At 40.3% G+C, this 24,053-nt stretch overlaps 2 protein-coding genes across 7 annotated transcripts in view; both read left to right on the top strand.

Moving 5' to 3' along the window:
- Window positions 1–10,052, top strand: part of sash1a (SAM and SH3 domain containing 1a) — a 244,693-nt gene extending 234,641 nt beyond the window's left edge. For all 6 annotated transcript variants that reach the window (XM_067573098.1, XM_067573095.1, XM_067573094.1 and 3 more), the window contains 3 exons: window positions 2,384–3,423; window positions 6,587–6,718; window positions 7,114–10,052. In XM_067573098.1, the coding sequence (XP_067429199.1) occupies window positions 2,384–3,423; window positions 6,587–6,718; window positions 7,114–7,374 (1,433 nt within the window). In that variant the 3' untranslated portion in view covers window positions 7,375–10,052. The remainder of the gene's footprint in view (window positions 1–2,383; window positions 3,424–6,586; window positions 6,719–7,113) is intronic.
- Window positions 10,053–13,591: 3,539 nt separating this feature from the next.
- usta (uronyl 2-sulfotransferase a) overlaps window positions 13,592–24,053 on the top strand; it is a 57,791-nt gene continuing 47,329 nt past the window's right edge. Inside the window, exon 1 of the mRNA XM_067571936.1 lies at window positions 13,592–14,199. Coding sequence (XP_067428037.1) covers window positions 13,968–14,199 — 232 coding nt within the window. The 5' untranslated portion in view covers window positions 13,592–13,967. The remainder of the gene's footprint in view (window positions 14,200–24,053) is intronic.

Genomic DNA, 24,053 nt, shown 5'->3' with positions numbered 1-24,053 from the left:
GACTGATAGAACGATACCAGGATGATGATAATGGGCTCATAGAGTATTTCTGCTAAGTGTTTTTTTAATATAGAAAAAGAGCCTGCAGAGTAGCATGTCAATAAATGCCTGTTTTTGGGTTTTTTTTCAGTGGTGATTCTATAGGCTGATGAGGTTTTAACAAATGTACTAGTCAGGTAACAGATCACAGCTGCCATTTAAATCTCTTGTCTTCACACCATTGCAAGATGTCACTTTCCTTGTGTTTATAGTGACTGTATTGCACAAACAACCATACAGTATGTGCCTAAAAAAAGATGTGGATGAAAATATTTTTAAATTGTAGTGCATAGATTCTAAGAGAGTTCTGATTATAGAAGTTTATTGAGGTCTTATTTGTGAGATTTTTTTTTTTTTGTTTATTTTTGAGACTGCTCTTTCTCCATGCATAAGACTGTATGCTCTCATTCTTCAACACAGAACATCTTTTTTAACAGCTTCATAACTCATAAATCACTGCTTTGTCAAAGTTTGTCTTCTTTCTCTATCTGTTGGTTTCTAGTGTAACTACTGAGTTCCCCTTTATGTGTGTATGTGTCATCAAGAGTTCAACAGTAAAGTGTGCATTCTGCCACAGTAGAGATTTAAGTTGTGGAATAAAAACCACCTCTTAAAAAAGGACTCTGGTGCTGCTTGCTTGATTTTTATGTTTCGCCTCTTTTTCTGTCTGTTTTTCCTTCCATGCCACTAAATGCTGTTCACAACTCAGCTGCATAACATTTAGTAAACATTCTGCATTTCCTCTTCCAGTTTCAGGGTTCCACAGTGCATACACCTAAATTCATTAATATGTTAATGTACATTAATAAATATTTCTAAATCTGAATATTTATTAGTGTTGAGAATTATCAAAAGGAAATATTCAGTTTAAATTTAAATGAAAGAATGTAATTAAAATCATTACACAGATTATGTCTTTAAAATGTTCTCTGTAAGTTGCACTGTTGAGCCCTGAACATGTAAATTGTTTTAATCTTGTCATTCTTCAGCATACATGTGTGTGATAAAATTTCCTGTGCATAGATATCACTACTCTTCCTCATATCATCAAATGACTTCTGTAGTCTATCAACTTTCAGTCATCATTTTCATATGCATATATTATTTAATGTATTTAAACAGTTTATTTGGATGTTTTGGTCAGTTGAAAAAATTAAAGGTGATAATTTAAACAATTACTGTTTAAAAAAAAAAAAAAAAAACAGCCCGAGGTTCAATTGAATGTTTTATTTATCTGAAACCACCATATTTCATGTATCTTTAATCAGTCTCATATCACTACAGTCTAGCACTATAAACAAAGAATTGAATATACATCACTACTGATGTTCCAACAAATAGATTTTAATAAATAGCCACAGATACCTGAATTTGTGTTGCATTTTAAATTTTGAAGGGTGTTTTACTTTAAAGCAGACCTCATTGTCTGAATATAAGCATTGTAATTAAAGTAACTGAAATATTATAATCCTTTGTACCTAAATGTTCATAGCAAACACCAAGATATTCAACTTTTTTGAAATTTCTGGGAACTGTTGAGAAATTTCATGGTATTCCATCCACTGAACTTCTTTTTGTCATCCCATCATATAAACTCTTTGGCAAGCCACACTATGTGGCATGCATCCATTTCATCCATCCATTTCACTCTGTTAGCCAAAGGATAGATGGTAAGTTGCTTCAGCCTTTTGTTCCAGCATTTCTGAGGTATCCCATCCAAATATCTATACGTGGGATTGCTGCTATGACAACAATAAATCAGCCTGTTTGGTGGGGAGTCAAAGAGCTAGCTTATCCCAGGAGCACCCCACGCCTCCTTCATAAACATTCTTCTGCTTTTGACTGTGGTTAATAGATAAACCTTGAACAATAAGGACATAATGATTATACTGTATGAGTAGTTTATTTTCCCAAATGACTTGGCTCTGGCAAAATTGTTAAAAATAATTGATATTGTGAGCATGTTTTCCACTAACGCAATCTGACATGATACAGAACATTTGCGCATTATGTAACTAAAAAACTGTAAAATGTATGGCCCTTCTCCAAAGCAGTTTTCTCCACGTTTGCCAAAATGAACAGCTAACAAAGGAAACAAAAAGAAAACAGTGGAGAAATGCAGCCAAGGCAAAAAAATACAGTAATGCTGAATCATACAGTCTATTAATATTGACCAGATTTTTATATTAGAAGTCATTGTTGTAGTAGTTAGAGTAAGAAATCTTTTCCGTTAGTATTTCACCAAAGAGGAAAAAAACATAAGCTTTTTAAAGTTAATGGATTTTGTTACAATTGGGTGAACATGTTTATATCTACTTAAAAGATGAATGTTTTCATTTTGCAGGTAAGAGCAGAAAGGCTTCCCGTTCCAGTCGTTCTTCAGCAGGCCTTCAGTCTCCGGACTACCCCACGCTGCCCATGACTCTTTCTACAGAGGCTCTGCAACAGAACAGCAAGAACCAGCGTACAAAGTTCCCAAAAAGCTTCTTCATTAAGCCCTCCCTGAAGGGTTTCAACCTGCTAGGGCTGCGCAAAGCCCAAAGACAGTCCCCCATCCCAGCCAGTCGTAGCTGTGAGGACTTAGATGGACCCCCACAGCCCACTGGACCCTGGAAACGCTCCCACTCTCTGGGAGATCTGCACTGGGAGCAGAAGTTTGAGCAGAGAAAGGATCTGAGTGTTGAGGTTAAACCCACGAAGGAAGGTCCCAAATCGAGCAACAGTAGCCCAATCAAGGTCTGTAGAGATGAGGGTTCCCCAGCTCAGAACGGAACCCCAACAGTGAGCCCTAAAGGAAGGGCCGACAGACCGCCCGTGCCCTCACAACTGCCTCTGCGTCCCCCTTGTCCCACCACCCAGTACCCCATCCCTCCAGAGCCCCTCTCCAGTCCTACTCCAAGCCCCCCTGACTCTAATGCAAGTGGGGAGAGGGTCATCCGGACTCACCCCAAAAAGCCTCCAGTCCCTCCTCCTGTTCCTGCCAAGAAGTCTAAAGAAAGACTAGCCAACGGCCTTCGGCACCCCCCTCTCTCCCTGCCCTCCTCTCCATCTCCCATTCCCTCCCCTACCCACTCCCTCACTCGTTCTCACCCCAGTAGCCCCATAATCCGCAGCAGCAGTAGCAGCCCCAGTGCCCCGGCTCTGCCTGCTAAGACCCCGAGCACCCCCACCAGCCCCTGTGCCACCTCATCAGCCTCATCCATGGGAGATGAGTCAGGCAGCCCACCAACAGTGCCGCCTCCATGGCTCTCAGACCTGGGGGGCAAGGTAGCTGTTGCAAGGAAGGTTTCCCATACTAAGATGAGCCCTGACCTTTTCACCCTGCTGGAACAACGGCTGGAGGCTGAGGGCATCGATCTTACAGAGGAGCCCTACTCCGACAAGGTTAGCAAAGTGTCCTTAATCAGAATATAAGACAAGAAAAATCACCTCAGATATGTGATTACAAATTATATTTGGCATGACTTTTGGTTCTGTTGAATGAAGTTATGAAGTACACAGATGTATTCACTTAATACACCTTCATACTCTTCAAACATATTATTGAAAATTCAAAAACTTCCAAACTTGATTCCTTCAGTAATTGATCATTTTAAACTTTTAGTACATGCTCATATAAGTTTTCATGCTAATAATTAAAATATATGTGCGTACACTAAGGTACAGAGATGAGGTGAGGAATTCCATTAAACACCACATCTCAGCCAACAGAACAGAAACATATAAAGTCATATTTCCATGGTTAAAGAGAAAATGGGTCTTCAAAACACCTCGGAGCTATACTTGTCTGGCGTCAGGCTCTTTTGGTTTAGCATCGTAACATGCCTAACTTAACTCAGTCATAATTTGACTGCAACTTGGGTCCAAATTGCTCTGTGTTTAGGCCAACAACATCAGTGGCTTGCTTTGGAATTTGTTTGGTTTAAAAATAGACACTAATAGTCTGCAGTTTGTGTGTTCTTTATGTATGCAAATACCTGACTGTATGCAGGCACATTAATTGTGAGTAAGGGTGTGTGTGTGTGTGTCTGTGTGTGTGTGTGTATGCACAATAATAAATACGCTGCCTGGAGCTGAGGGAGAAAGACTGTGGGCTGAGTCCTACTATGATGCGGTTCAGTCTGTTAAGTTTACGGGCTGAATCCCACTAAAGGCAGATGAGGTTATAAAACCCTCTGCCACTCGCCAGACCCCAGGCTGGGCCCCTTGTAACATGTTGGAGCCCCTGAGGCTGACAGGAAAACATCACATACTCACACTTAACATACAGATGCATCAAGGAATGAGGTGAGAAACAGTGCGCAAGACCACAGCACAACTCTGCTGGATTCCTATTAGTCATAAGTGGATTGGCAGAGACATAAGAGGTTCACTGCTGCTGTAGTAGCAACATCTAGGGTTTGAGTCTGCACAAGCATTAATGCAGTCATTTGTGAATCATGTCAAAGGTCATACAACCTATAAAATTGGTAAATGGTTCCTTCCATTTTGGTAGACTAAGTAAGGGCTGGGTATCGAACCTTGGTACTGACCAAAATATGTCCATAGCATTGTGTAATTGAATTATCATGGCATCAACATTGAGAAATTCCAAACATTATCCAGCCCTAGGCATAATGAAACCTAAAACCTAGTTGATCATTGGCTGCCCAGAGGCCTCTAAGGGCTCCATGTATTCCAGGAAGTGCAATGGGTTAGTCAGACAGGGTTTTTGTCTGTATGACCTGCTCTCCATCCGACTCTCCGGAGAGATCCTTTCCTCCATCCACCCACCCTTTCATCCTCAAAAAACCTCCGGTCCGGTTTGGCCAACCAAAACCAGGCCTTGCTTGGAAACCAGCCATCGCTCCGGGTGTCTGCACAAAGAGAGGGAGAACAAGCAAACATGTTCAAAATGTTCAGCACAGGTTTCTAGCCCTGCTTTTGTTCTTCCCCAAGTCACTGCTGATAAAATCCAAATTTTGACATCCCATATATTTCCTTCTTTCCTCTATCTAAATCCATTTTAGTGTAAAACAAGATACTATTAAATTGTGTTAACAAAAATGCACAGCAAGGAATTGCACACAAAACATGACATAGTGTGTACTTTAAGCACTAGTGAAAGGAGGGATTAGGGTATGGGGTTGTTTAAAATACACTGAGTTAAACTATAGTGTCTACTTTTTTTTAGTGTCTTGGCTTTATAAAGATGGTTGACAAAGGAAAAACAATATAAAGTGTCTTAGTAAGGTATTGGGCCACCTGTGCCGCCAGAACAGCTTCAGTGCATCTTGGCATTAATTCTACAAGTCTCTGAACTCTACTGGAGGGATGAACACCATTATTCTAAAAGATATTTCCTCATTTGGTGGTTTGATGATGGTGGTGGAGAGCGCTGTCTAACACATCCGTCCAAAGGTCCATAGGTGTTAGGCCATAGCATATGATTCAAATAATTTTCATACTCATCAAACCATTCAGTGATGCCTCGTGCCCTATGGATGTGAGCATTGTCATCCTGAAAGAGACCATTCCCATCAGGACAGAAATGTTTCATCATAGTATAAAGGTGATCATTCAGAACAACTTTGTATTGATTTGCAGTGACCCTTCCCTCTAAGGGAACAAGTGGACCCAAACTATGCCAGCAAAATGCCCCCCCAGCATAACAGAGCCACTGGATGCCCTCACTGTAGGGGTCAAGCATTCAGGCCTGTATCATTCTCTTGGCATACGCCACACGTGTACTCACCAACTTGTCGAGAATATGGTGAAGGATGACTCATCTGACCATATCACTTTTTTCCACATCTCTGTAGACCAGTGTCTATGGTTTTTGCACCACTAAACTCTCAAATGTTCATTCATCTTGGTAATGAAGGGTTTATGCACTGCAAACCTACTATAATATCCCTCTCTATGTAATTGTCGACAGACTGTTCTTGCAGACACAGTCTGATCACATCCTGCATTGGCATTCTCAGTCACCTGAGGAAGAGTTGCTCTTCTGTTTCTCTTTACATATTACACTAATGCACGAGCATCATGATCATCAAATGTGCGCTGTCAATCACAATTTCCGACCCTATTTACTGATGTGTTTCCCATAGATCTAAATGCAGATGTCACTTTAGTTACTGTTCCTATTGATACACCAGCCAGTTGAGCAGTCTTTGTGACTGAAGCTCCTGCCATCTGTGCCCCAATAATGAATCCTCTTTCAAAGTCACTTGGATCTTTTCCTCTTGCCATCTTGAGACAAAATCAAAATCAACTGGGCCTGCTCAGTATTTTCATGCAGGCCACAGAGTATGATTGCATGTTAATTGTTTAATTGTACCATGCAGTGCACCTGTGTGGAAGCATCTGCGTTCGTTATGTTTCTGCACTCATTTATTCAGGTTTTTCCTTTAATTTGGCACCCGTCTGGATTTTCCTGATTTTTTTTTTTTTTTTTGACGTGTCAAATGATCTGACATTTATGGTTTATATGATTCATATGGTCTGAATATATTCCTCTTTCCATAGTCATCTCCAATGCGTCTCTCTCATTCTTGTCCTCCAGCATGGCCGATGTGGCATCCCCCAGCCGTTGGTGCAACGTTACTCCGAGGACTTGGAGCAGCCCGTCAAGGATGTAGCCTCCACCATGGACCAGCTCCGAGTCAAAGAGCTCCGCAAACAACACCGCATGGCTGTAAGGAAACAGCTCTGCCTGTCCTGACTTTTTCATATTAGTGGAGAAAAGACTGGAACAATTTTTGGAATTATAGAGCCAGACTTTCCTATAAAACAGTGCAGGCTGGAACAGTTGTGACACATATTCTTTGTGGCGCCATCATAGAATATCCAACGATCCTGCTAAATGTGGAGATGTACTTGCAAAGGAAATTGTTGTTTTATTACTGTTATAAGTAGCCTAAAAGTGACTTATCTCTACCCCCAAAACATGATTTGTCCTAAAAAATGCTTTCAGAAACATAGTTTTCTTTACTGAAATTGCCCCAAAATTTGAAAACCTCTACTGTTATGTCACCCCTATTCAGTAGAGCAACTATAACTAATATCTTTTTATCCCAATGTGTCCCTTAGATCCCCTCTGGAGGTTTGACAGAGATGTGCCGGAAGCCTCTGCCCTCAGGTAACATCAGCACAGTCTCTGATTGGCTCGTCTCCATCGGCCTGCCCATGTACACCACATCTCTGGCAGGGGCAGGAATTGACACGCTGAGCCGTGTGGCCTTGTTAACAGAGAGCAGCGTGTGGGAGGCGGGGGTGCGGGATGAAAGACACGCCCGCCGGCTGATCAGTGAGGCACGATTGGTCAGCGCACACAGAGAGGTGCAGTCCTAACATTGTTGGTGAAATCAGGTTGGATAACAGGTATCAACTCACTGGTCAGTACCATCTCATTTAAAAATGGCCAATAGGTGGCCAAGGGCAAAGTGGCCACGGGACTGAACAACCTCGCAAGTGACCACAGCACTATAGTGCTTCTTGTCTCGCACGTGTCAAAAGACTCAAAGTGAGCTAGCCTGCTCTCTGATTTTGTCTCTTTATCACCCTGTCTTTTCTCAAATGTTTACGGCGACGAGGAGTTTATCCTGAAAGCCAATACAAGATATCAGATGCCTTTTTAAAAAAAGACTGTAGACTCATTCTGTGGGATAGCTTTCAATCTGAAGACACCCCCAAAAGTCTTAAAATAAAGACTTGGATCTGCCTTTAAGGAAGACAGCACACTCTTTTGTAGGATCAATGTGTTTTTTAAAATACAGAAAGACAGTTTATTTCCTGCAGATTTCATAAGTGCTTCATATTCATCTTGTATGGCAAGGCAACAATTATCTGAGGGTCTTTTTAAGGACGTAGCTCGGCCAAAGTGATTTCCTACTCATTCAAGATTTCATTCCCACTAATAGGTTCACAATGACTGACAGAACTCATTCAGCATCTGGACTTTTAATCAACTAAACACATACAGCAACGATGAATAACTGGTGGTTTTGAGATTGCAAATGGCTTATTTTGTATCATGTTTCTGTATTATAGCATAACGCATATCTTAATTTTAAAATGATTTTATGTTAAAATGTGTGTTTGCCTTTTTGAATGTTGCAGCCTTATTTTGAGGCCAGCTCTCAGTCATTTCTAAGCTGAAAATGCTGACATCACACCTTTATATTTCATATTATACTGTATGTTCTATTTCACTGCGTATCTTGGATGCACACGCTGCTCCTATACATACCTATATATATATACATATATATATATATGTATATGTATATATATATCTCCATCAGCTTTCATAGCAACAATACATTCCCTGTGTATCAAAGCACATTTTACGTTGCCTTACCATTATAAATGAATAGATATGGTGAATAGAAAATATAGTATTGACTATACCATACCATGACTGAGGCTGAACTGTGCAAGCCTTTTTGTTCTGAATGTGTCCAAGTCTGAAAAATAATCGAGACATAGATTTTATGAACAATACAAACATGGTAATTCACACACAAACACACACACACATATGCACACACTCAGCCAGATTATTTCTGTGATGCACATGTTTGTGGACCACAGAACATGCTTCTGAGTGATTATGGTTTCTGTATTTGTGAAGCCCAGAAACGACACAGACGTTGTCTCCTTTTTGAACATCCCAACACCCTGTTCAACACACACACACATTTATTGTACACGTTCCATGCAGAGGGCTGAGGGACTGGGTGGGAGGAGAAAACAGAGATGTTCCAAAGACACAGCTGACATCTGGGCTGTCTTATCTGGAATTTATTGGACTGTCTACACTTTGGTTACAGTGTTGAGAAATTTGATTTATAGCTGGATAATAAGCTGTTTGGGACTTTTTTTTAAAAAAGCAGATTATAACTATAATCAATGCTAGTCTGAAATTACTAATTGGACTTGTTAAACGCGGTGATAACAGACGGTATAAAGACAGACTGGCACATCAGGTGAAAAGCTGACTTCCAAGATCAGCATACACAAGGACACTACCTAGTCTTGAAAATCAGGGAAACACTGAGTTGGGTCAGCCTGTTATGAAACCTTTGGGCCAAAAACAAAACTGAAAACAACCAGAATATCATCTTTCATTTTGCACACTTTGCATGAAATGGAGCTAACAAATATTCCTTGTTTGTGTTTTTTCCCTCTTATTTCTAACAGTGAAGTTCCATCTTACACAGCCAGAACTGATCTGAAGACTTATTCCATGGGTTTCATATTTGAAAATTTGATATTGCTAAAATTAGGATTTTTTTTTTTTTTTTTTTTTTTTTTTTTTTTTTTGCAGTGGGCACTTGATAGATAGATGTTTGATGCCTTTTTTCTCTTCAATCAAAGTGGTGCTCTGGGATAAGAAAGGGGGTCGTTATCAAAAAAAAGTAAAAGACCCAAGAAGTGTTTTGTAAAGAATGAAAATACTGACACTGTAAATGCACTTTAGAGGGTAAATCCAGCTGTTTTTATAGGCGAAATTGGCTACATTTTGTTCACAGGTCCATAAATGGACATTTGTTGTCAGGTATTGTAAAGGGTTTCAGTGGGTTATGCTGGTATTTTACTTTAGTATTGAGTTCCCAATGCCAAGTTTAATAACTATTCACGAGTTAACCTGTTCCAGTTACTCACTTCCAATTTGTTTTAGCAGTCTTAAAAAATAAATTCTTAATTACATATATGAAATGCTTAGCAGAAGTTGCACATTCTGTATATGTAATTGATATTTAAATAACTTATTTTTTTGCTTTTTTTCATATCAACTGTAATTAGCTGTACTATATGAATAGCAATACCTTCCTGCATAATGCATATTGCTTTAGCCAGTGAGGAACTACAGTATGTATTGTAAAATATGTGTACAAATTATTTTATTTGGTTTTCATCTACCTAATGATTGTCCATACAGATTTGCTTGTGTATTGAAACAACAAAAGTAATGTCCATAACTATTTGTCATTCTGAAATATAATAAAAAACTGTTTCTTGCCATATACTGGCCTTCTGATTGTTGCTATGCACTCATACATACACACACGCACAAACACACACCATAACGGAAAGACCTGGACTTGACCTTCTGGCTCTTTTAACCAGTGTGGTTAACTGTGACCCTGCACACTGGCCTGTTAATAACTTTCTTAATTATATTTTGAAATTAAAATTGAAAGTGTCTATACATAAGAGAAGAAATAATGACACCAGACCATATTTGATTAAAAGTTTGATACTGTCAACCGTGTTATTTTATTCTTAGATGCAAAGGGAAAAAAAGAATAAGCTATATTAGTTTTCTAGGGTTTGGTCAAATGGAAACATAAAATCAACTCTGTTGCTTTTCCCTTATTGGGATGTGTGTAGTTTCTCTGAATAACAAACTTCTATCCTTTTTATAATGACATGGTTCAGTTGGCATAGCAGTGTGATACCAAGGAGCAGACACAACAAGACACAACATCGTCTTGTTGTGTCTGCCTTGTAACACCTCATTTAGAAAACCCTTCACATCTGCTCAGGACAAAAACAACAGAGTTTCTCAGCAGCTTTTTGCTGCAGGTCGACTGCATGTCTGGCTTTGGTTGCAATGCAGCTGTTGTCAATAAAAGCACGCAGAGGTTTTCCACACTGAAGCAGCGTTCACCCTGATGTCATGAAGCCCCAAATTCTGTACGTATGCACCAGACATCGGATCTCAATTTGATAAGATTTTGTCCCAAAAGACTCCATCTGAGAGGATTTTACTTGCGTAACTTCTATCACAGCAGGTGTCTGACATTCTTCGAAGGGGAAACACAGACATAACTGAACAAGCTTTCCCTTTAAGAAACAAATTAAGAATATGGTCTGATTAATATGTCTTTGTTTGCTTGTTGCTAGTACCTCATATAGGAGCCACTATAGAATATCTTCCCTCGTATGGCTGTAATGAGCACTTCCACTGACGCAATCTCTCAACTGATTTAAGATATCATGCGAGGAAAAGATGAGCCCTTACTCAACACTTCCTGGTTCTGCTTACTTTCCATTATACTGAGCCCATTTATCTGCACTGTTCATGTTTGTGTTCATGTACAGCCTTTAGTGAGAATTCCCTGAAATTACACTGGGGATCACAATATTTCACGGTGTGAATTTTGATATATATTATTATCCCTATGATGAATCCAACCCTCATATTTCATCATTACAGAACATGAGCAATTTGCACACCTGAAGCACATGAACCACAAGAGTGTTTTCATGATTCTACAAATTCTTCAAAGTGCACTCATAAACTGTAATGAGTGTGATACTTTGTGATATCCTTATAGGGGAATTCCTGCCTTCCTTTAAAGGTGGTCAAAAGTAATTTAAGAAGTTCTGCAAAATTTGAAGTGAAGTCTGATTCCTAAAGTTTACTTTAGTGTTGGCAGGCAAAGTATCTAAATTTTTATTACCTCTCTGCAGCCTATTGATTCTCATCCTGGTAGGCTAAACTCAATTAAGGGGCCTCTTAATCCTCAAGCGAGTGCCCCTTAATACAGACTTATTGGGTCTTGTTCAAATTGGCAATGGTCATGCTAAAATGAGGTTTATTCTTCTCTCTCTCTCCAACTGTTTCTTTCAATAAAAGACTTTACCGGTGTACACAAAACCTAGAAATACACAAGCAGACAGACAGTTTAATGAATCTGTGTGAAATGAACAAACCACAAAGTCAGAAGAAGTTCAGTTGAATTGCAGCCTTTGAAGATTACTAGTACACACACCTGACACATGAGGAGGCTCTGAGTTAAAATCTACATCACACATCTTAACCTGTTATATTTAAACATTTGTCCTGGTTGTCCTGTTCGTGTAGTGTTTTAATGTGTTTCCTCCAGCTGCTTGATGGACTGATGGATAGTGTGCATTAAAATATATACCACCAGTAATGATGTGGTTTAAATCTCATGGCCGGTAGTTCTCATGAGACTAAACCAATTTACTGCAGTGACCTTACTGACATCCATACTGTAGTTTTGTATAATAACCTTCTCTGCTGCATGGCAGATAGGGCTGACAGGGCTATAAACATACAGTATAATACATTCACACTTATTTTGCCTAGCTTGCAATATATAGCACTGTACAGTTCATAATTCATTTACTGGTGAAAAAGCCAAGCTAGTAGGCTCTCAATCGAGTTATTTTGGTCTTCTTTATTATCTTTAGTCTTTCAGGTTGGATTGTTATTCTCAACCACTGTTGCTCCCTTGACTACTGTGGCAGTCACCAGTGAAAGTACGTCAGCCTCTTGGAGAGGTGGTTACTGTTTTGAATAACTGTTGTTGCCTCCTAAGTGCAGGTGTAGTCTAATGGTGGGTTCTGGCCCTGTTGTGGAAAGATATATGGCTCAGCGTCTGCGGTCTTAACAGGCGGCCTGAAGGGAAAGAGAAAGTTGAAAGCACACACAGCAGACAAGCACACATAAGAAGTGAACAAATACACTCATCCCACCAGCCTCGTTTCATCACACAGCTGACATCAGTACTCTTTTCCAACAGCAATGATAACATAGCGTTTTCCCTTTTATGAATAACGACCACTTTACACAGAGCATATACATATCTGTCATGTTACTATTAAGAGTGTATGTGTTGTCTGTGGTGCTCACTAGTCATTTCATATCAACCTGACATGCTTTAAGGCTTTTCAAGGTCCTATGATATTGTTAATTCATTAATGAACTATATAATAACACCACATTTGTCAAAGTTTTGGTGAATGACAGCTCTCTCACAACTCACAAGTCAGATTCACAACTTTTCAAGTCTGTCGTATAACAACAGTCAGGTGCTCAAATGAACATTGAAACAGATTTCAATATAATCATTCCTCCTGTTCATACTGACCATTAGAAGATTCCCTCCAAATGCGCTTATTATGTAAGTGATGGGGGACAAAATCCACAGTCCTCGTTTTGAGCAAAAATGTATTTAAAAGTTCATCTCTAGATAATACGAAGCTTCAGCCGTCTGAGTTAGTCAAACAAAGTGGAGCTTCCATAGTTACAATCCTTTTAGTAAAAAAAAATCCCTCTTTGTGTCTCAACGGAAAGTGTTTTCCTGTTCAGCTGCAGTGGAAAGATTGCAACAAACTGTGGGAAATTGGCACTTAAAAGACTGTAACTTTGAAGGATGTTGACTTGATTTGACCAATTCGGACGGCTGAAGCTTCATATTAGTTTCAGATAAACTTTTAAATATGTTTATATGGAAGCAGGGCTGTGGATTTTGTCCCCATCACTTACACTAAAGGTGCATTATGAAAGGATCTCTTAATGGCTAGTATGAACAGGAGGAATGATTACAGCAAGAAAAACATGTGTCAGTGTTCATTTTGGCCCCTGACTATTGTTTTAAGACAGACTTGACAAACCTGTCCTTTAAATGCAAATTGGAAATTCACAGCTGACTCAGAATTCTTTCCACAGACCTCCTGTCACTCTCTTTTTGGGCTGTTAAAAATCAAACTCGTTTCATTGACTGCGCACTGACTCCTTGCGAGAGCCCCTCTGTCCCCTGAACACTGGGTGACGCTGTTTTACGCACTGCAATCCAAACCAAATCCTGTATGAGGTGGAAGTTTTTCCTCTTTCCACGTTCAGTAATCTGACACCCAAAAGACTGAGAGCAGAAGGATGGACCCTTAACTCCGCTGGAAGGACGGAAGGAAGGAACAGTCATCCAACGAGCTCAAACGAGAGGGACCGAGCAGAAGCGAAACGCTGTGCGCAAAAAATAACCCCGTGGCTGCGGCAGCGGAGGAGAGCTGGGTGCCTGCGCGTCTCCAAATAACTGGCTGACCGCCTCAAATGATCTCAAAGCGACAAGTTTCACTTTCCACAGGCGGATGGGTGACTTTCCACGGCGCTTTGTGAGGAGGAGATGATGAAGAATTTCAGCGGCAGTCCCCTTCACAGCAACAACCAGACTCCTAACCATATTAGAGACCGCAACAACAAAAAGTACAGCTTACTCTCTGCTATACCGTTGCGATTTTCCCTGCGAGGTTATGGTTTCTGCATGGCTACGCTGTTCCTCTTCTGTTTCGGCTCCCTTTTTTATCAGCTGAACGGAGGACCCCCTAAAATCCTGCTGGACATCCGACAGTATCTCGGTAAGAACTTTTCATTTTCCTCTGCTGGCTGAAGCGCGTCATAATGTTTTTGAATAAAAGTTGCGCTGCATGTAAAGGCGTCTCTCTTTCATGGGACGTTGATCCAAAATGAAAAAGAGAATTAATGAAGCACACACCTCCCATTCAACGCTGGGCAAATGCCTCTGGAGGCCAAAGCGTCCCCTCGACCCCATTCACCCCAGATGAGTTATCTTGATTCCTCTGATCATTCATAATTTTTGAACTATCAAACTGGCTTTATGTCAACTGACTGTAGAAGGACACACATCTTAGAAAGACTGTGCATAGTGACGTTCGTATATGCACAACTACCTCTTCTTGGATATTATAATCCTACGATACCAGAAAGTTTACCCCAAAGTTTAAAATTCAAATTATTCAGACCAAAACCTGAGGAATGTGCTCCCCTGTGCACCACTTGAATATCAGTTCTGACTTGTCGGAACACGTTTGCGATCTATTATGGGAACAAGAACTTAGCAACTGTTAGGATCGATACTGCGTGTGGATGGCGACTGACACCTCTTCTTGTGCAGCCAGCTGGTGCGCACCAGCCACAGCGCTCATTACGCACGACTGGCACCAGTGAAACAAGGCGCAATAGTGTTATAAAGATTATGCTGGTGCTTTGAGGAAGCAACACATGTACTGTATGATTTTGGCTTTATGCCTCTCTAATATATATATTAAAAAGCACGTGTAGTTCTAAGATGCAGGTGGGGGTGCCAAATGTTTTCACAGCAAGGAAACACAGAAAAATGATTAGAGCACAGGTTTCCATTTGACAAGATTTTGTTCTGAAGGGAATATTAAAACATTTGTTTATGGTTAGATATGATTTGGTACAGATATGTTATTGTCATTATTGCACACTGGATGATAACGGAAGGAAATGGTTAACATGTAGAGTGTATGGCAAAAAGAGTCACATGTTTGTCAGTTTTTATGATAAGAGCTATCAAGTTTCAAAAAGGAAGCACATCAAGCGTGAATGTATATGTGGGTGTGTGCTCACATCAAAATGTCAGTCGCTGCTACAACTTGGGCTACAGCTGGAGTGTGTGAGTGTGTGTGTGTGTATGAATCTGTGTGTTGAAAGGAGGTTGTGTTCCTACCTATTTCTCACAGAGGGCTTGAGGCCTTTATGACGTGATAAACATCTGGAACAGAATGAGAGTCACTCACCAAGTCAGGCACTAATCCGGTGGGTCAGATTGGTTTCCTGTAGACACACACACACACACACACACACACACACACACAGAGGCATAGGCGCACGCCTGCACACTACAGCTGCACAATATTGGTAAGAAATTGTTTTAATTTGTTTAAGTGTTGTGAAACATTAAACGCAGACAATGTTTCTCACATTAAGTTTTTGCAGCACATTAAAAAAAAAATCCCCAAAATGCTGAGGGAAGATCAAAATAAAAGCCAGCTTTTATAGCTTCATTTGGGTATCATGGAGAGTGTTAACACTTTCCTCTAAAATACAGCTTGATTTGCTGAGCAGACTCTCAACACACTGAACACACCGAAGCAGCGTTCACTCTTGACGAAACCTTGCAGCCTAATTGCAGCAGTTGATGCAAGTTCATTTTATTTTAGAGAAATTGCACAAAGCTAATGTGCACACAGTCAGACAGCCTGCAGTGTCTCACACACTCATTTTCTCACTAAGTAGCTCTCTGCTTCTGAGAGGTGCTCTATAACCTGAACACACACAAACCTGTGTGCACACGCACAAGCTTAAGTTATCAGCTGAACTGACACTTTATCATATAGGATGGCGCAGATGTGTGTGTTATTGACACAGACACATTTGCATCGTCCTAATCCAGCAGCATTCAAACATGTGTGGACCATGAGGGCAAGGAATGCCTCTATTAGAAGATAAATGAGTGTCTGGGCCCACCTGCATGATGTGGTCTTCGCTGCAGTTCTGCATAGAGACACTGAGGGCCTGAACCTTGTCAAACACTGACTCCTTTATGCTGTATTGACTTCAGGAGGGGTGGGGGGTGGGGGGTTCCTTATGTAACAGTGACACAACCACAGACTAACACCTCCACTGGGGTCTCGATGAGTAATCTCCTCCACTTATATGATGCTGAGGGAGAGAGCTTTGTTGAAGAATCAGATGGCCGCAATTTGAAAGCAAGAATTGAATTTTATGCTTAGAACACATATCAGCCAGATAACAGCCTTTACTCAAGTAGCAGGAATGCAAGCAATTTCAGGTAACTTTCTTTCATTTAGGATGTATTGAGTTCTAGGTGAAAAACAGCTTTGTAGTGGGTTCTGAAAAGGTCGGATGTGGTGGGAGATGGGAACAAGAGAGGCGAGTAGAAGAAAGCTACAGACTGCCTCAGATGTGGTCTGCTCATTATTTTCATAGAGAACTTTATGTTCCCTGGTGTTGCCCTTTATCACATTCACCCTTCTCTGACTCTCTCCATCTCTGTCTTTCTCAGTCTTCACTCGTACTTTTTCTGCCTCTGTGTCATGAATTGATGAGTGGAAGAGCTTGCTGAAGGAAACATACAGGGGAAACTCCTTACCTAACTTACTGGGGAAAAAAAGAGAAAATAAAGAGGAATTCAGAATTAATAATGCTCCAATGTATGTATACTGCATGTGGGTGACTGGCAGTCTTGCAGCCTTTTATGAGCATCCAGTGATTAGTTGATTTATTTACCTGAAGCTGACTTGTGTTACTTTTGGCTGCCAAAATGAAGGTGAGGATCCCTGGTGGGGTAAGTGAATGTGTATGTGTGAGAGAATAGTGGGTTGATTTGGTGCGAGTGTGTGTTAGGTACGTGTGTTTCTCTCAGTCAGACGCACTGTAGAGGAACAGACCCTGTTTTGTTTCGACCAGCGGGGAGGTTGGTGTTTGAGGGTGTCACTCAACGTACAGCTGCAGTAACTAAAACGGCGAGCAGACCTTTAGACCTGGATTTATGGGCCCGCTCGCCACTGTGTTCCCTGTCATTGACTCTCTCTCACGCTTAGTCTCTCTTACTTTCTCCTACATACACACTGATATCGCCTTGACCAATCCAGTTAACTCTCCAAAACACCCCGAAGCCAAGTCTCCGCTTGAGTGATGTGTCTGCGTTGCAAGGTGTGCGTGTCCATGTGTGAATGCATGTGTAGCAGTGATTGACTTGGCTTGAGCTGAAAGATCTGAAACATGATTCAATTATTTTCTTTTTCAGGATGGTGGACAGCTTGTTTCGCTGCTGTAGGCCAACCTCGCTGTTCGCAGGTCAGGTTAACACCAGTGTGGAACTGAAGTGGTGCTGAATGACAGATTAGCTGTGATTAGTAGTCTGTCGGGAATCTTTTTATAGAAGCGACTGTCTGAAAAGCAACATGTAACAGAAATCTGTGAGAAAACATAAAATGATTGAGCAAAGACTGGATCCTGCCATAGTTTGAAGCCATTGATGCCTGTGTTCGGCTCCTTCTCTCTCTCTCTCACTGTGCACGTACCACACCGTATATTTCTGCAGTGACATTTCAAATACTAGTTGACTCTCAGTACTGTCATCTTCTCAGGGAATGTGAATGCTCTGAAGATGACTTTAGCTGCCTTGCGATATTGCACACCATCCTGGTATAGCTGCTTGGAGCTGAGAGAGCAAAACAGAGAGAAGGATCTAGAATTTTTCCTTCAGGATCTTTCAGGATTAGCCAGCATACACATTACACTGAATTCTCAGACATTTGGATGGACATAATAGACTTTCAAGGACCTTAAGTACGCAGGTGTGTGTTTGTGTTGTTATAGTTACCAGTCCTCCTACCATAAATCATAAACGCTAAACGAAATTGGTGCGACTGTCAGTCTCTTACACTCAATCTCTTACTAAACTCTGCTTCTCAAAAGCACTTTGTAACTTTAAAACACGCACACATAAATCTAACTTGCCAAATGCTGGCCAGTATAGTGTCAGAGTTACAGACTGCAGGGCGGTGTTGGGGATTAGACAGGTATGTGTGGACACAGAGGAAGGTTCAGTATCTCTCTCCTCCTTCCAGTTTCTGTTTTATTCATGCCATTTCTGGCATGAAGAAGGAAATGAATGAATGCAAACTGTTTAAGTGAATTCAAATAAAGTGCAGTTCGGCTAGTGACCACTTGGTATGAGTAGTGCTGCAATGAAACTTTTACATGTATTTGAAGAAGATGAGCGGGAGGAACTCAAGTGATGGACAGAGGGAAGATGAATGAAGGGATGAGCAAACCTCCATCTCCATGTGGACAATACAAACACATTATGCTTCACTCATGCAGTACAGAACCTGTGACAGATAGACACAAATATACTGACATACCATACACATGGCTGTTATACTTCACTGACTACAAGAATTGATTGGATAGAGACTGACATCTTTGACTTTAAGGTCAGTCTCTATACAACACTGCTGGTAGAACCATTACTACAAAAGTGCATTTTGTGCAGACGAGCTTTGTTTATTTCTTATTCATGTCTAGACCCCAAAAGCTTAAAATATGCTGTGCTAAACGCTTTGATAAACAGGAATGTAGAATATTCCCATCTGTTGCTGGTGCAGCCAAAAAAAACTCAAGAATCTGGATTTCACTCAATGTAAATAGACATCATATCAGTGAAACTTGCATGTAATATTGTCATCAGGTGTAGAAAGAAATGCTCTAACTTTATAGCTACTCATTCGGGGTAAATCGGAGAATAAAATCATTTATTATCATGTGTAGTGGAAAAGAAAAATGTTTCCTTGAATGCAAATACTCTGGTGTCACAAGAGTATTGCAAATAAAATCTGGATTAAGTGAACTTTCATATCTGTGTTAAGTATTTGCATATCTTGCATAAAGAGGTGTGTGTGAACTCTTTTTGTCTGGAAAGGATGCATATAAGTGCTATTTTTACTTAATTTTACATCGAAGTAGAGATGCAGATGTTGCCTGTCCCTCATGCATAGAATAGGCTAACTTTAACCACAACTCCGCCTCTGTCATTTCCTGTACAGAAAAGTTTCTTCAACAATGTCAAATATGTCATTGCTATTATCATATATTTTTAGACATTTATTGATTTTCTCATGTGCAATCACATAATTACAGCATTTAAAAGTAAGGACCGTGAAGATAAGGACAAAACTGACACACAAACCACACATGCAAAAGAGCTTTGTTAAGCGAACCAGACATCTAAGTGTGATTTTTGGAGCAAGCTCGCCACTCTATTCACACCAGTACGCCCACTTCCTGCTAAAGGATATTAAAAACAAGGACTTTATTTCATCTCATCAAATTTTGTTTCTCAACCTGACAGATTTAGTAGCACTGACTGTTCGACTAAAGTGACAGAGTCCATGCTTTGAGGCAATTTACCAAAGTGTCAAAGAGAATGTAAATTAACTCTGTGCTGGTCAAGCTGTCGCACAGCATTTCAAAATGACTAACAGGGTTGCCAGGTGTGTACCAGTGTGACTCCTAGCTGAAGTCAGTCATGTGGAAAAATACTTAGAGTGCCCTTCGATTTACTACCTCCTTTGCATTTTTGTTATTTACTTGTGCAACATTTGTGCAGAGGTGGCAAACCAAACAACAAACACACATGTTATGTTTAATACCAAAGCACGTCACTCCAAGATAATCTTATGTTTGGGGCTGAAGTTTATCCAACACTTCCTCAGATCTGACATGGCTCATTAGGAGGTGAAGGCAGGACAACATGGCCTACTTCCTCTATATTCCTTCCACCTACTGTACACTAGTCCTCATGGCAGTGTTGAGGAAAACTAAGCATTACCTCCAACAGACCCCAAAACAACTCCTAAGTGGTGTCACATCCAGCCTAAATGCCAAAACAATCAGACGGCTTGTAATTCCCTCAGGGTTGGTAAAACAAGCCGCCCTCCCTGCTGAGCAGAAGCGAACCATGCTCTGTTTATTTACCTGCTTTCTAACGTGCATGCCAGCTTGTTAATTGGGTTTAGGGGTCAATAAAGGGATAATAGTTTTTACTTTAATGGAAACTAAAGAAAGAATGAAAGAAAACAGCCAGTTCAATGAGAAATGTATTAGTTTGAGAGGAAGAAAGCTAAAATTCATATTTTATGTTGTGATTGTTATGAACAGTTGGTTCTACAGGGTTCTGCAATAAGTGGATTAGCATATTTTCTTCTTTATTAGTTATGATAAATTATCATATTTTCCTTGTTTTTTGGATTATTACTGTATGAAATCATCTGAAAAATAGCTTCATTTGACCCTGTGATTACATAATAGAAGCAATTAGCATTACCAATTAGCATCTCCATGCCTGAGAGGCTGCTATTGCTCTCTCCAGAGAGACGGGCAAACACTAAAACAACACAGGGTAATTATCCTCCATTAGTGCATTTGTTTTCACCACATGAAAAGAGAGCAGCTGGAAAAAAAAATTCCAATGCGCCAACGCTGTTAACTGCGACTGCTGCTCAAGGCTTGCTGAGCAATGATGGTTATAACCCAAGACAAATCTCAGATAAATTTGTGGGCAATGGATTGTGACTAGACTCGTGTGCTATGCTACTATATGTATAATGTGTGTTATTCTGACAAAAGACTGCAAGGGCTTGATGTGAAATTGAAATTAAGCAGTTGGATTCATAACAGAGAAGAACATGTGGTAAAGAATGAGGTTCTGTTCAGTTAAATGAACAATTAAATGCAACTCAAGTAGAATAAAACGTTAAGAAACTGCAAAGAGCTTATTTTTCAGCAATGAGTATTAGATTGTGAGTTTTGCATTTTGTCAAGGTCTGAACCTCCTTCGCCTCTTATCAAATCTGAGAAATGAGTACTTAAAAACTTTTATAGCCAGACTTTGAGTACATTATACATCATCTCAAAGGGGGGTTGTTTTTAGGAACTGCGCTGTTTTTAAGAGGTTGCCAAGACACTGATGATGGCTGGTTGCAGTGACTTTTAAGTCAGCCCCGATGGTGGTGCTTGAACGGGTGGGTGGCTCGAGGCCCACAGCCACTGGGTGGTACCCTGGTTGATGCTTGTAAGAAAGAGACTACGTATAGCCCATAATTTAGAAGATCAGTGCCAGGATAAATAGAGGTCCTGTAAGAAAATTAGGTGTCCGCTTACAACATGTAAACTGAATGCCCTGCTTTAATCAACTGCTCTCCCTGTTCATCCAGAAGGGTGAGACCTTTAATCAGAATCCACGTCCTTTCATGACAGAATTAGAAACAGAATAATTGCAGTCTGCTGCGTGAGTGCTATTGATTTCTTGGATCAGGTTTGCCCTTCCTCATATCTCTGTTCTGTGGTGTTGTTAGCCCATTTGAGAACTTTCTTTGTTTACTTTGGCAAGTGTTGAAGCACTCCACATTCCTCTGTTTATTGCCACAAACACCCAACATGTTGAATGCTTGTTTCCTTTCCTTTGGCCACATATACACTCGTCATCAAACAGCAGGTTTGTGTGGTCACTGAAGTCAAGCAATTATTTTCCAATTTGATTCGACAACTGGATTCTGACTTTTTTCCTCAGAGTCCAGGGTGGCAAACACATAGCCTGAAGCCAAGTAATTGGTTGTTATGGGGCTTGTTAAGAGGAAACATGTTGCCCAGCGGGCAGCAACATACCTTGTTTAAGGAACTCTGCCTATCTTTATTCTGAGTGAGCTCACCACAACTCTGTCTGCTACCCTCATTTCATGGCTATGAAAAAATATATAGTAGTTTAAAATAGCAGCCTTAAATATACAGCAGAGCAGATAGAGGAGCAATGCCCAGCCCATGTTGTTAAAACCACTACGTGCTGGTTTGGGGAAATGTATTGCCTTGCACTTTAAAGTTTTATATAGCCTCCTATCCTCTTTGGGTTCAGTCGAGTTGAATGAGAAAGACAGTTTTTCTGCTGTGTCTTGAAATGGAGGACATCTGCAAAAGTTATTTTGTTTGAGTATATCATTATTCTATAAAGCTGCTCTAATCAATAAAATGAATATACCCCACGCACAGCAGTGCCTCTCCATTGGGTGCCAGCTGATGCAGGGCAAATCACAGTAAATCAAAAAAGTATTTCAGCGCACACCAGGATAATGGGATAGACACTATTTTATTAAGGGATTACATTTTAAAAAAAACAAAGAGGGGGCAAAATTTAAAAAAAAAAAAAAAAAAGCCCCCCTTTTGTTTTTTAAAAATGTAATCCCCTAATAAAAGAGTGCCTATCCTAGTATCCTGGTGTGCGCTGAAATACTTTTTTTACTTTTTTGATTTTCTGCTCTAATCAATATTTGGATGGATGGACAATGGACAATGGATGAAGTGGCTATATTTAATCTGTAATATGAAAGGTGTTACTCGTAGTGATAAATCCCAACTCTGCAGTTTTCCTCAGCTCTATGGAGCATTTTAGTGTCTTTCAGCATCCGTCTGTTTTAATTTTACCGGCCGCAACTTTACTGTTTTGGTTCACTCTCACCGCTCTCATCAGCGTTGTTTCTAGTTGTAGCAGACAGCTGTTTACAGCAACAAACCTGCTGTACACTACCTGCCCAGCAGCAGGCAGACAAAGCTAGCAAATAACTGGTGAATGTAGTTGAGCATCTAGTAGCTCATCAGATTTTTCCCTCAGGAGTTGGTGGAAACCAAAACGGAGCTAAAACGAGAGTGAATATTAGACTTACATTAACCAAGCAGCCAAAAACAAGACACCAAATCATAAGTAATTTTGTTACGTGTCTGCTGGATGAGTAAATTGGCACGTTTGTCATATCAACTTTATAAGGTGATAATATGTCATTGTTGTAGTTATAGTTTCTTGCACTGCCCTCAAGTGGTCATAAGTTGAATAAAGGTTTAAAGGTTCTATATGTAAGAATTATGAATCACTTTACATTTATTACTCATTTTTTATTGCCAATGAGTGAACGGCTTGTAATGGAACTTAAAAAATTAGACCTTCCCCGACTCTCCACAAAAATCCAATGAATGTGATGTTTTTGTGCCTTGCCTCTCTTCCACTAATGTCAACAAACGACCAGTATCTACCACATTAAAAACAGTGCTATCCAAGTAGAAACACCCTGCAGATATTAGCTCTTCAGCTAATTAGACAGCTAGCTGCCTCCGTCAACCACTACACATTTCAAAACAAAACATCCCGGCAATGACAAGTGGCCCAGCACACACACAGCTAAAACAATATTATTTTCTCAACAAAGGAGCAGAAAAAAGCTCCAGAGCTGTGGCAGAAGATATTCTGTTAGTCCAAAGGTGGGAATAAGCACACATTTCACAACAAACTGCAGTGTGTTGCTCCCCAGCCACAGCTTGCTGAGCCTACTGGTGTCTAGTAAACACGATTGGTAGAGTGAGAGATGCTTTGCAGAAGCACTGTGCAAAACACAACGTTAGAGATCTTTTATGTCATATGAGAAGTATAAGCAAGGAAAGCCAGTGCTGCTGCTCACTCAGAGAGTAAGTGCAAGCATGAGCAACAGAATGCTGACTGCATTTCACTTAATGGCCACCGGTGTCACTAATGAGGAGGAATTTCTGATTCCTACATATAGAACCTTTAAGACAGATACTGCTCAATCTGATGATGTTACTAGACTTGATTGTATACTTGAAATATGTTAATGTCTAGTTGTTGTAGTGCAGTCTATTGACTGTTCATTAGACCTTGTTATATCTGTCCAATATTTCTTAGGTCACACAGTGTGTTGGTGACAAATTACCAAAGCAAACTCTGTGTACATTTGTTGTAACTTGTAAAAAATAAATATATTTTTGGATACAGTACCAGTCAAAAATTTGGACACAC

Source organism: Thunnus thynnus, chromosome 18 (assembly GCF_963924715.1).
Source record: "Thunnus thynnus chromosome 18, fThuThy2.1, whole genome shotgun sequence".
Classification (NCBI taxonomy): Eukaryota; Metazoa; Chordata; class Actinopteri; order Scombriformes; family Scombridae; genus Thunnus; species Thunnus thynnus.
Note: the sequence above shows the minus strand (reverse complement) of the source record. Positions and strands in the feature narration are given on the sequence as shown.